Genomic DNA, 13,083 nt, shown 5'->3' with positions numbered 1-13,083 from the left:
TCATTATGTTTAAATGTGTTGCATTTTGAATGAAGTGTAAATGACTTAAGTAATGCAGTCTTGCAGAACTTAATTCCTCTTTCACTTGCTTGAGGCTAAAAAGGGGTTTTAGTTTTAGTTACAGTGTCCTTCAAACTTTGAAGTGCCTAAATGGCAGCAGGTGGTCACTTATCTAAAATTAATTCACCTGGAGACAACAGAGAGAGAACCTGCCTCCTCCTTAAACTCCTGCTTTGCTTGTAAATTCTCAGAGGGCCGCAATTTCTCATCAGCAGTCCCTGAATCACAAACCAGCTAGTCAGTCTTTCGGCCGGTTCTTATCAGCCTGCTCTTGATTTCACGGCTCGCTGTAAATATCAAAGGTCAAAGCTAGAAGCTTTTTGCGTCCATGAGCAGCTTGAGAGCAGTACTGCCATTTGTTCTGCTGAGAGACAGTATCTCTTTTAAAATCCTTTACCCCTGACTGCTATCATCCCCATGTCACCGCTCATAAAGCACTGAAAGGCAAAATTATTTTAAGAATGAGAAATTTTATAAGGTGTCAGAAAACCTGCGCAGTTCTTCGGATGTATTTTATATGTATAATTAAATCAGTTCTTAAGCATTCTTGATCCTCTGATATCCGGCATTATCCTTTTCCCTCAGCTTTAGGCAAATAGTCTTAAAAAAATAAGATTATTCTATATTATGTTAATTCAAATTTCTTTTGAGAAGCTGTAGTCAGGCTTTGGAACCAAGCTGATGCTCTTTCATGTGCGCAGTATCCTATAATACAAGATAATGGTTTATTTTATGGGTCTGTAATCTCCTAGTCATTTTTGAAAAATAATTTAAAAGTGATAATAAGACATTTACTGCAAAAAATGCATAATTTTGTAATAAGTATAGGAATATATATTTTCTTCAGAAGAATGTCTTCATATACCAAAAACTTAATTTTGTATTCAACATACTGAATTGTTGGTGTGTTTATAGAACATTTTCAGGCTCTCTAGCATTATCTGTGAGTATTGTTTGAATCATTTTTTCTATTATATCTTCCAAATTACAAATAATTTTCAGGAAGGAATAAAAAAAATAATTGACACACACAACGGTGTTCTCACACAACATTACCGCACCTTGTCCAGACTACTAATGCGTCTAATATGCTCCTTACGATAACACGTAATAATCCGAACATTAGATAACAATTTTAACTGGTCATAAAATCAATATTGGCAATATACAGTGTAATAAGTCTGGGTGTTTTATGGTGTTTACAATGTGGTGCCACAGTGCGTGTATTTATTCCACGGGGCGCTGCCTGTTGACTGTTATCTATAACAACATACGGCTGCAGAATACATAATGAAAGCACACGCAAAGTTGTCTCTTTTGAATTTAAATCTGCCAAATGATCCCTGAATTGTCACAAAAATCAGTCCCACAGACACACACAGGCACACACTCGTGCAGGTCCACACATTGTATCCGAAAGGTGAATTAAGGCCGATGCTGCACGAGTGCTCGTCATGGATGAAAGCACACACCCATCTGTTGATCTGTCTCCTTTGTTTCTGGAATGAAATTAACTTTGTCATAAAATGCATTATTTAACTCTGCTCTGCCATCCTTCCTGTCTCAGTATCTGATTGTTTTTTTGTGCTGGTCTGTCTCCTTGCTCCTCTTTTTCTGTGTGTGTGTTTGTCTACCTGCAGGGGACGGCCAGGTGGATTTTGAGGAGTTCATGACGATACTGGGGCCCAAGCTGCTGTCATCTGACAACAGAGAAGGATTTCTAGGCAACACCATTGACAACATCTTCTGGCAGGTGAGAGACAAAGCTTCCTCCTCCCAGCTGGTCAACAGTCTGTTGCTCATCACTCACTCTCCTCATCATTTATCAGTTCAATTCCTTATGCTTCCTTTTACTTCTTCCGCCTCACCTCTGACTATGTATTTTAACAGTCAGAACAAGTCTTACATCTTTGAGAACAGCCCTAGTTTCTCTAAGAACTCTGCAGGCACGCATAAAACATACACACATTCACAAAATACACTCTCAGCCCCCCTACCTGCCTTTGCTGTTCCCTTGCATAGCTTTTTTTCCCCCTTTTTGGATCTGAGTCTTAAAGGAAAAGAGACCTGCTGAGAATTAAGTGTGTTTCTTTATGTACGTTTTTTGGAGATTTTTGGGCATGCATGTGTTTATCATTTAATGTGTTGCAGAGAGCATTATCATAATGAGGAGTTTGGGGATGCACTGTTCAAATTAGGCACCACAGTAAATAAAGCTCATTTGCATGTGCTTACTTTGTTTTTGAAAATTGTTGTAGACAGAAATTAGCTTCTCTCTGAGTCTTTTTTCTGTGCCTCGTAGGTAAGACATGCAACAATAATGAAAAGTGCAAAGTTTTGAGTTTGTGTACGTGCGCTTTTGATGTGTAGGGAGGAGGCTGAGTGCGAGGACGGTTGGATGAGCACAGCGACAGTGCTCAGGAAGCTGTTCAGTGCTTTCCTTGAGTCAAATGAGAGGAGAAACAGGGTGACTCATTGAAATGAAGAAGTGTGTGTGTGTGTGTGTGCCTTTCAGGTTACAAACACACACAGGGCCACATTTGCATTCTTCATCCTAGGTTTCAATGTTCAGTTACTTTAGACAATATAACTGGTGAAACAATGAGCCATTCACGCGCATTCACAAAACAAAGAAAATTCTTGCAAAAAACAACAACCAAAAAAAAGGCAATTTTTAAAACGAGGAATGCTGTGTGAAACAGAACACCTTTTATAAATGAGACACGCTGAATCTCTGACAAATAGATGGAGCAAGACAGACAGTGTGCAAGCCAGAGAGGCTGAAAGAGATGACAGAATAGAGAGAAGAGCTGGACAATAAGCAGGGATGGGGAGTTTGTGGGGGTGGTGTGGGGGGATGCCCCACATAAAGATATCGGAGTACAAAGGAAAAACACACAAGAAAAAAAAAAGGGGGGGGGGGGGGTGACAGACGGAGTAAGAGAAACTGTGAAGGTCGCAGACAGTGTGCATCTCAAGGGTGATTTGAAATGTTCACCTCACAAAAACAGGAAGAAGAGATGGGGGAAATGACAGTAGAGTCAAGAAGCACAAGGGAGAGAATGGAGCAAAACAATGTAGGAAAAGCAAAAGGGGGGGATTTTGTGTGTGTGTTTGTGAGCCTGTTTATTTTCCACAGACCTCAGTGGGAGACGGGAAAAGAGGCAGAGCCATCATGTTGAGAGAGATGGAAGAGGTCCGCCATGATGGATACATTGTGATGGGCCATAATGACTCAGTTCAGTATGTTCGAATAATATCTGCGCTCTGAGAGATGCATGATGGTTTCACTGGGGAGAGTGGAACTGCCGTGCGTACCTGTTTATGTGTGTGTGTTTATTGACTTCTGTGCAGTCGTGTGATTCTGCGTTCTTTTTGTTTGGTGTACCTCTGAAAAAACTCCTCTGGTTCACTGTTGATTTTCCACTGTAGCGTGGTGTGAGTGCGATCTCACTGAGCTTTAGATATCTGCTTTGAAAAACTCCCGAATCAAGTTACCGCATTCGCTCTGACAGCCAGTAAATTAGATTTGAGAAAGCTAGCACCCACTCTTCCATTGCAAATTAAGCTGCAGCACCTAAAGACAGTCACTTACAAACAACAGTTTTTAAACCAATATCTTAACAGTGTTTATAGCTTATGAGAAATATGTTTATGCTGAGCGAGTGGGAAGGTCTGTGGGATCGCCATCGTGTTATGATTGTGGCCAGCCTTTCATTACATTTATTTGGCAGGCATGTTTTGTCCTAATGGGCTTCCACATTTTTCCAAAACATGCCAGGAGCATTTCCTGGATTCATGTTCACAGGCACAACATGCAGACAGGAGGAATCGGGCATTGAACCAACCCAACATTTAAAGGCCAGCCTGCTCAACCACCTAAGCTACTCCTGCCACCAAAGCATGTTTAACCTCATTTGCAGAAACCATGTATAGTGTGATGTTACAGTGATGAGAGGACCCAAACACTGGCCACCAGAGTAGAAAGCCCAAACCTGTAATGAGGCATGCAAGGTTTATGAGCCAGTGGGGCAACCAGAGTAGGCAGGGAGCAGGGAAAAGAGACAAAAATATCACAGATATAGTTTATAAAAAGAAGATTAAGTAGGAAAGAAAAGGTAATCGAGAGCACAGAAAGGATTAGATTATTCATTAGAGGTAAAGGGTTAAATGAAACCAAACGATTTTTAAAGTGACTTATTTTAAAACATCATGTTTTATTAAAAATAAAAAAACAACATCTCAAATTGTGTATTGCTATACTTCTTGCTATACATGTAGTTGTAACTTCACTATGAATTATAGCTGATGAGCCCAACAGCTTTCAGAAAGTAGCATCGTATGTCATCAAAATCTGTCAGCAGATTCTTTCCAGGCATTGCAGGTAAAATGTGCTGTAGCCTTGTTTTTGTTTTCACTGTGGAAAAAGTATATGTGCAAATGTTTGCAACAATTGTCAAATTGTTGTGTTTGGTACTGAAGTCAAATGTTGCTGTTGTTGTTTTTGGTAGGTACATTCAAGTTGTACAAAAATAATTAGGTAGTGTGTATCGCAGCTGACATACAGAATAATACGTGTAATAATAAGTATTACTTAACACTCCTGCAAATCTTCAAGAGACTGAACTTGGTTCTACTTTGCTGTAGTAAAATCTACACTTCAGCAGGGCAAACTTCAGAGCTGTGTAGATATCCGTAAGTTGTGTTTGTAGTAGAGATGGCACGATACCACTTTTTTATGTCCGATACCAATATCATAAATTTGGATATCTGCCGATACCGATATGAATCCGATATAGTGTTTTTTAATCAATAAAACTGTTTTTTTTTTTTTATCTTGCTGCATTTTGTATAAGTTCATACTCAAGTTTAAAAAACAACAAGACTAAAGGTATTCTGTTATACCTGTACGCAAAAAAAAAAATTTCATAGTTCAGCAATACTGATCAATCTAATAAACTTAAACCTACTCCATCCTCCCTACTCTGGTATTTTAAAGAGTACTTAGCGTAAATATTAAGCAACCTAACTAATCCGGTCATTAAGTGATGACGTGACGAATCCTACTTCCGGGCCTAAAGTAGTCTGAAGTTTGGTCCTTTTACAGCATCCTGCCATGCGATTACATTTGTTCCTGACCACCGAGAACACTCACGTTAACTTTTATCGAGTGGAAAAAAAGTTAGCTTGTTTATATTATGCTAACATAGCTGTGTCGCTAGCGGTCACATAGCACATCATTATATACCAGCTAGCCAAACTTCAGTAACCCTACAAACGTCACTGCTGTTTAGTTTTCTGTCTTCATTTATGTTGGAAGTGATAACAGAGCTGTAGGTTTTAATTTGTTTCCAAAACCCCGCAGTCAGGACATGCTATATTGTATTTAGACAGAAGCTAGCGAGCTAACTTCCTGCTAACTTCTAACTCCGTTAAATGTCATAAATTCCATCTTCATGGATGCCTGGATGTTAAACTCAATTGTTACACCTGGTAGAGCAGAACGCTGATCATTTCATTAAAGATGAAAGACTTTAGACAGTTTTTCAACTCTCAGTAATGCCATAGTGATCGTTTGATATATGGACCTGCAGCGGAGTTTAGGCCCAGACACGGCTAGTGACATCAGACTTAACGACCGGATAGGGTTCCAACTCCCAGCAACAAAAAAACAAAAACAAAATAGGGAACCACCCCTCACGCTGCACCTCATGATGCTTAATCGACGTAATCAACCTTAATTTGATGCAGTGTGAAAAGAAAATGCACAGAAATCAATTATTTTTCAAGAAATATTAAATAGATTCAACATCTTTCTTTAACAGAATTGCAGACTGCACAGATGGTACCTTCCCAAAGGAAAAGCTTACTGGGGTATATATTAGACTTAATAGTTACTATATACAGTAATGGACTTCTATTCATTTTACATCAAATTAAAACTTTGGGTGTCAGATAATTATTTAATAAAAGCTAGACATTTTAAATGAGAATAAGAAAGAAAAGTATGTCTTTGTGCCCCCTTTTCCCTGTTAATGCCCTATCAGCCCCCCTGGCTAAACTTTGCTAGATCCGCCCCTGCACAGTTACCAGCTGTCAGCTACGTAGAAAAAGATTCTGGTGTAGAAAGTAATATTAAATAAATTCTAACAACAGCTTAAGCTTAAACGTGCTGCTGTTGTTCAGTTGCTGGTTTCCTCTTTCTGGCGTAAAGTGGGCCAAAAACAAACAAGAAAGATGGACTCCTGACAGAAAAGCCGATCAGCTGATCATTGATCAGTTTCATGACTGAAGTAGCAGCAGGAGAGGGAGGGAGAGAGAAGAGGCAGTCGCTCCATATATCGGTTGTTAAGCTTAACGCGGAAATGCTTTATAAACATTCAGAGACGAACTTACACACTTGCTTTACTTCTCTCTGGGATAACTTCCTCGGAGATAAAATTCCGGATTGCTAGCAAGGCTACAAATACACACAGCCGCTCTTTCACGTGATGCACACTGCTCCGAGGTGCTACGGTTATGAGCCAAGTTACGCCATGTTGCAAATTTTGTGAGGTTTTTTGATATTTAATGGATCGGATTACATTTTTTATTTCCCTCCGATATCCGATCCAGTAATTTACGTCAGTATCGGACCAATACCGATACGTAATATCGGATTGGTACATCTCTAGTTTGGAGTATGTGAGTATCTAGCTAGCTCTACAGAAGAGGAGCAAGCATAAAGGGAGCAACATTTTTTAAGTGGCAGGCAATTTCAAATGCAACATTTCAAATGCAGCTCAAGAAATATCAGCAAATATACAGACTGTTTGTGCGCAGTTTGTCGCTCACCGTGTCTGTAGCTAATCTGTTTCCCAGCCAGAGAAAAAAGTTCTCTCAGAGATGGAGAAAGATGTAAGAAAGACAGGGCAGGAGAGGAAGAAGAGAGGTTAGATTTAAAGGTAATGTAGTGAAGTAGATTTTTACGTGATGTTCGCAAATGCAGCACTAACATCCACACCTTCCCAGCTGCTAATTAGAGGCCCTATAAGAAACAGCTGCGCTTCACTACTACATGGAGGTATTTGGCAGTCTTTTTCCATCCAAGGTGGCTGAAAGCATTAGACAGCTAAGCACTGCAGGTCTGCTCATGAAAGCTGTTCATTTTAGTATTGCCCTTTAGAAAGTGGATTGTGCCATACTGCTGCAGTCTTGTTCAGTTTTATTCTGTCTTGTTGTGGCCTGTTATCTTACAAACGTTTATGGACTGGCCTCGACTGAGTCCTGGTTTTATGGTCTTTTACTCAGAATTATTTTCTGTATTTTAAATCTTGCTTTTATAAAGTACTGTAACTTAGGGTGTATTTGTTTTTTATCTTTTACTAATTTGTTTAAGGTTTTATGCTTCGTTTTGTTGCTTTAGTGGCGGTGCGGTCACTTGTTGAGGGGCTAGGCACGAGGTGGAATCCCCTCCCCGATGCATAAGAGTGTACACACCGAGCATAGGTAGATTGCACCATTTAGATTTCAGTGTGAGTGGCAGTGAGGTTTGCAGTGGAACTACACGGGTGAGTAATTGGTGGCACCCTGGAGCACTCCTCTCTGTAGGTTCGATTCAGGAGGCACCTGAATAGTCACCCATCTACAATATAGGCAGCAGAAAATATAACTATTTCCCTGCTTGTGTCTTACATAAGAGATTCCAGCTAAGTACATTCAATAGATTTAGATTGGCATGACATTTCATTCTCATGTGCTGGTATTATTTTGTTTGTTTGTTTTTGTTTTAAACACAAGTGTCTGTGCTTCTACTTCAGTAAAGAAAGTGTGTACTTTAGCCACCTCTGGAGTCAGTGCCATTTAAAATACAAGAGATGAATTTTTACAGGGACTGCACTCAGAGGTTTAATTCATTCAAGTCATGTAATGTGTCAAAGAGATGATTAATCTGTGTCAAATATTCATCAAAATATTAACTGATACTTAAGTCGGGGTTCTAAATTTCTATCATCAACTTGTTAAGTTTTCATCTTTTTTAAGCGTAGCCAGCTGTGAGTTATTTTATCAATGAAAACTGAAACCAAAAGGAAAGACTGTCTGCGTCTAAAGCTATTAAAAACACACCACAGTGTTCATTCTAATAAGCAAAGATTAGTGCGTTTTAAAAATGTTGTGTCCCTGCTTCCCCATATTTTAAAGTGCAGTGAGATTAAGTGGATTACTTTAACACGTGTTTGAAAAGTGACCTGTATGGTGCCTAGTGAGTTTCAGCAACTTTCAATTGAGAATTTTCTTATTTTCAGTTTTATTCCCTCACATACATCTGCAATTGATTTCTGTTCCCGTGGCTCTTGTTTATCTATTATTCATTTCTGGTTGACTGTAGCTTCTGCCTTTTTTTAAGTCAATTTTGCACTGCCACATGCAGTCAAAAAACCAAAAACTTTACTTGAACTTGAAGATGACGCCTAACTGTGACAGCACTGCTGCAAGACAGAAGAACTAGGTGGTGAGGGGGAAGTGTACAGAATAAAAGAAACATTGCTTTCGGGATGTCGCTCTGGGTGACTTTTTAGAGAAAGGGTCAGAAGACGAAGCAGGTGGACGAATGACGAAACAAGCCTGTGTTGTTCGAGGGCAGGAGGATTAGTAAGGAAGGACGGCGTGTAAGCACCTGTTCCTCTGATTGATGTGTCCTGGCTCCTTCGATATGTCACCGGTCACTGCTCGCGATCCCCTGCTGCTTCTCTGTCAACCACTCACTCACAAACACACAAACGCACACACACATTTCTATATAGAGAGACACACAAATGACATATTTGATCAGTCAGTGAAAGACAAAATGCTCTGACAGGAAAACTCTTGGTCTTCATTGTGTGTGTGTGTGTTTGGGGAGGGGGGGATGTCAGTGTCCTTCAGAGACCTGGCAGCAGGAGAAATCACTCTGCTGCTTAGTAACAAGTACCACTGTGGATTTCACCCACTCGACAGACAGTCAGGAACATTGTACATTCTCCATGCTACTGCCTCACCTGTCATGTCGTCTGTCCTGCGGCTGCAGTCCGAAGAGGTTTTCCTCCATTTCCTTGTATCTATTCAGTTTAGAGACAGCTATGGCAAGAAAGATAGCAGAAGTCAGTCAGCTCATGCCCTCCAACTGCTGCTACCGAACCCTATTTATTTGCCCTGGAGCACCAGACAAGGCAGCATTATTCAGTTAAAAGTCTGAACAGTAGGTATTGTTTATGCTAATTGCAAATTTAACAGAAGTCAAGACAATTTATTTTCATAGACCAATATCACAAATTTGCCTGAGGGTACTTTACATTGCAGTCGGCTCCCTCTGTGAGTTTCATTGAAGTAAGAAAAAAAAAAATTCCCAATATGGAAAGAAATGAGAGAAAAATCAAGAAAAGCATCTGAAGATGGATCCCGGTTCCACTGCAAGCTTTTTGGGTGGTAGAGTGACAGTTTTATTTAAGCCAGGAATTATGATTTGTTGTTGCAGTTTGTTTTTCAGCTCTGGCTAAGATGATTACAACTCATACCCCTGCACTGAATCTTGTTTGCTGTGTCTTACAGCCCCTCTATCTTTACCCACTCCTGTCACTTTTGTCCTTTTGAAAATAAAAGTTGCTTTAGTTTCGTGTTTGCCAAATTGTGAATAATCTCCTATGGGTTGTTTTACCTTAGCTAACCAAATAAAAGCATCTGCATGCATGGGTGTTGAAGTGTGTGTGTGTGTGTGTGTGTGTGTGTGTGTGTGTGTGTGTGTGTGTGTGTGTGAGAAAGCGAGAGAGAGAGAGAGAGAGGGAGAAGAGGATGAGATAGAAACCCAGAGAGGGTGTCTGTCTGTGCAGTTTTGTGTCTGCAGTTATTTACTGCAGTGTCTCAAGTTTGCTTTCATTTGTGTGGGTTTGTGTGTGAGTATGCATCCAAATGCATGTTTCCATAATTAAAGCGTAAATCCCCAGGAAAGGCAAGACGAACAGTTAGATTGGAATCAATACACATTTGCAGAGCACAGAGAAGTGGACGTGCAAAATACATAAAGACCTGACACAATACCGTGTCCTTGTTATCATGTGTATCCATGCCTGTTCAAGGACGTTTCTATTAATGGGTCAATATATCAGTTATGATTCACTTTTTTCTTTTCTTGCAGTCTTGAGATCTGTTATAAATCAGAAATTCCCCAAATTAGCTAATAATTTGGGGATTTTTATGTGTAAGATTTTTTTTTTCTTTATGATACCAAAAGGAATTCATTTTATGACACAGAATTTTGTTCCTTCTCAAAACAATTTTCAAATGTTCAGTGTAATCAAAGCACTAGCATTTAGGAACCTAGATAAAATACAAAACATGAGCACAACGCTTAAATGCACAAAATAGAAACAGAAGCTTAAACAATCTTCATATTTGCAAATCATCTGAGATGCTCTTGCCCCTCCTCTATCCACTGCTGGCATCGATCCTGATTTTGGGCCCAGTAATTTTGTGATGCCATGCTGGTGCCGGCTTTTTGGCACCGTCTTTAGTCAGTGGAAATGTGTGGAACTGGTTTTAGATTGGACACTGGGAATGCATCCGTGGAAAAGAGAAGACTGACATCAGCGGCTTCAGTAGTGGCCATGGCGGGGGAAAAAACTACAAAAATCAAACTTCTTCTTCCTGTTATGTTTAGTTCTCAAATCCGTTCTCGGACCACTACTGAGCATCATGATGTTAAGGGAGAAAAAACTTCCAAAGAGAAATGCTGAAGAACACGACACACGATACAAAGGCAATTAGGCAGAGGAGAGGCTACTAAACGCATAAATGAAGGACAATTAGACACAGGTGACAGACAGCAGGGCAGGACAGGCAATGAAAGGAAGTGTAAGTATGACAAAATACAACAGGACACAGAAAAAAATAATAACAAAGACAAAGAATGATCTCAGAGTCAGGACAAGACTCACTAATACATCTCGAAGATGATGCTATAAATCAATTATTTTCTGACACAGAGTTTAAAAAAAAAGATTAATACCACTCTCATACAGTATCTGTCCAAATATGCTGTCACAGCTGTATTCACTAATGTCTGGAAATGGGAAAACCTTTATTCTGACTCTGTAATTTGTGAGCTATACAAGCCTATATTTGGCAAAGGACTTTTCCCCCTTTGTTCCATATCACTGTGCGAACTATGTACTGGCTTTAGCATCATATTTAATGGACAGAGACGAGACTGCACATTGAAATTCCAGAAAGAAAGCAAATCAGTTTGTTTGTTTTTTCCCCAAAATGTGAAACTTGTCGATTAAACAAGAAATGGGCCTCAACTTCAAGCCTGACCAGGCAGGTGATGTAAGGATTAAGCAAAAATTTGTAAGTCCCAAAGACATGTTTAGGTTTCACACAAGGTCATTGATAGGTTTGTAGCGTAAACCTATTCGCTGGAACGTTCAAGACAATTCTACTACACGGCAAAAGCAAGACACGAGTAGGCAAAGTTCTTTATGTTTCTCGTGCACGGGAGAGAACTGGACAAACGCCGTTCCTTCGCTTGACCCCAGTTGCTCTCGTCCGCTCCCCCGTAACACTGCTCTTTTATTGAGGTTACATGAATATACATAGGTTCATTAACATATGACGTCTACATACACACAAAGAGTACCTTGCCTGTGCGTTGTATAAGTATGTGTGTGTGTGGGGGGGTCAGAGTGTGACCCCAAAAACGACTTCCCTAAACCTGCTGGTCTGGAAGTCCAGCAGTTCATCTAAACAAAAGGCACTTAGAGTAAAACAGATATGGATGTGTTTGCTATACCATATTACCAGCAAGAAAAGATACAACCTTGCTCATGATCCCAAGAGGTGTGTGATCTATGCCAGAACACTCTGGAGAGGAGTGAACGCACCCCCCTCTTCATGCTACACAGAGTTGTTACAGACCTCCTAGGATGAGACATTCTTTCAATCTACAAATGATTATATACTTCTAAGCATATATGAGTAAATATTTCTAAGCATAAATGACAATCAACAATATAAACCTGAGATTTCCGCCCGTTTGACATTTATGCTAGAAAAGTTCCCAGTTATGATCACCTCATGTCTGACAGTTTCAATGCAAACATTTTTATACTCAGCAAATGTCAATCACCCTAAATTACTGTAAACGTACACAGTTTGACTAATGTATTAGCAGTTATCCTATTCCTCATTGATCTCATCCAATGGTAAACTGCATCCTACGAGCAAACAAATGAATTGTTAATTTAATAGTTAAAATAAGAAAGTAACATTTTCAAAAACACTCCAGCTTGGTGGTGCTCCTGTAAATCACACGTGTCTCTGCAGAGTAGTTTAAGTTCTGCAGGGCGTCATAAATGTCTCTTCCAGTTGTTTCTATCACTGTCCATAGGACAAGAGTCCAAATGTATATAGAATAAGCATTTAAACATACCAGATGGTTTTGTTGTTTGACAACATGGGTCTCTTCAAAGCTGCAGGCCTGTCAGCACTCCTGTTTTATGGCCTCTATCTACCCCCATCACCTCACTTCAGGCCTCTGTCCTGCGAGGGATATTTATGACTCCTCTACTGTCCATTCATCTCTGCAAAAAAAACCTTTGTGGAAAGGGTGCTGGATCCAGTTGTCTTACTGCTGCTATGATCCCAGCAGTCTTCCAAGTGTCATCATATGCATAGTACAGTGAAACAGCATTAGGTGAAGTTCATAGGAAACTGCTGTCATCACCACCTTAGCTTCTGGTTCCTGTGCTTTTCACAGAATCATGATGCCATCCTTGGGCTCCCTCTGCGCTGTCAATGGAGCGTGGCACGCTCCCCTCATCCTTCAGGTGCCCGTCTGTTGTCCACAATCTCCTCTGTTGGCCTCTGGAAAGCCCCCTTGGCACAGATCTCATTCCAACGCAGCTTCATGGTTATTGTTGTGGCTCCGAAATCTGATCTCATGATGGGCCCCAAACAGCTCGACTTTTGACCTCAACCACTGCCTGGGCTGTCAGTTATGCCTGGAATGGT

The 13,083-nt window shown here is 40.2% G+C and overlaps 1 protein-coding gene across 1 annotated transcript in view; it reads left to right on the top strand.

The window, feature by feature from the left end:
• Nucleotides 1–13,083, top strand: part of LOC120733648 (calcium-binding protein 8-like) — a 38,823-nt gene that overhangs the window by 12,837 nt on the left and 12,903 nt on the right. Inside the window, exon 4 of the mRNA XM_040031955.1 lies at nucleotides 1,701–1,813. Coding sequence (XP_039887889.1) covers nucleotides 1,701–1,813 — 113 coding nt within the window. The remainder of the gene's footprint in view (nucleotides 1–1,700; nucleotides 1,814–13,083) is intronic.

Source organism: Simochromis diagramma, unplaced genomic scaffold (genome assembly GCF_900408965.1).
Source record: "Simochromis diagramma unplaced genomic scaffold, fSimDia1.1 OVJJ01000216.1, whole genome shotgun sequence".
In the NCBI taxonomy this organism is placed as follows: Eukaryota; Metazoa; Chordata; class Actinopteri; order Cichliformes; family Cichlidae; genus Simochromis; species Simochromis diagramma.
The sequence above is the reverse complement of the archived record's forward strand: the minus strand, read 5'-3'. Positions and strand labels throughout refer to the sequence as shown.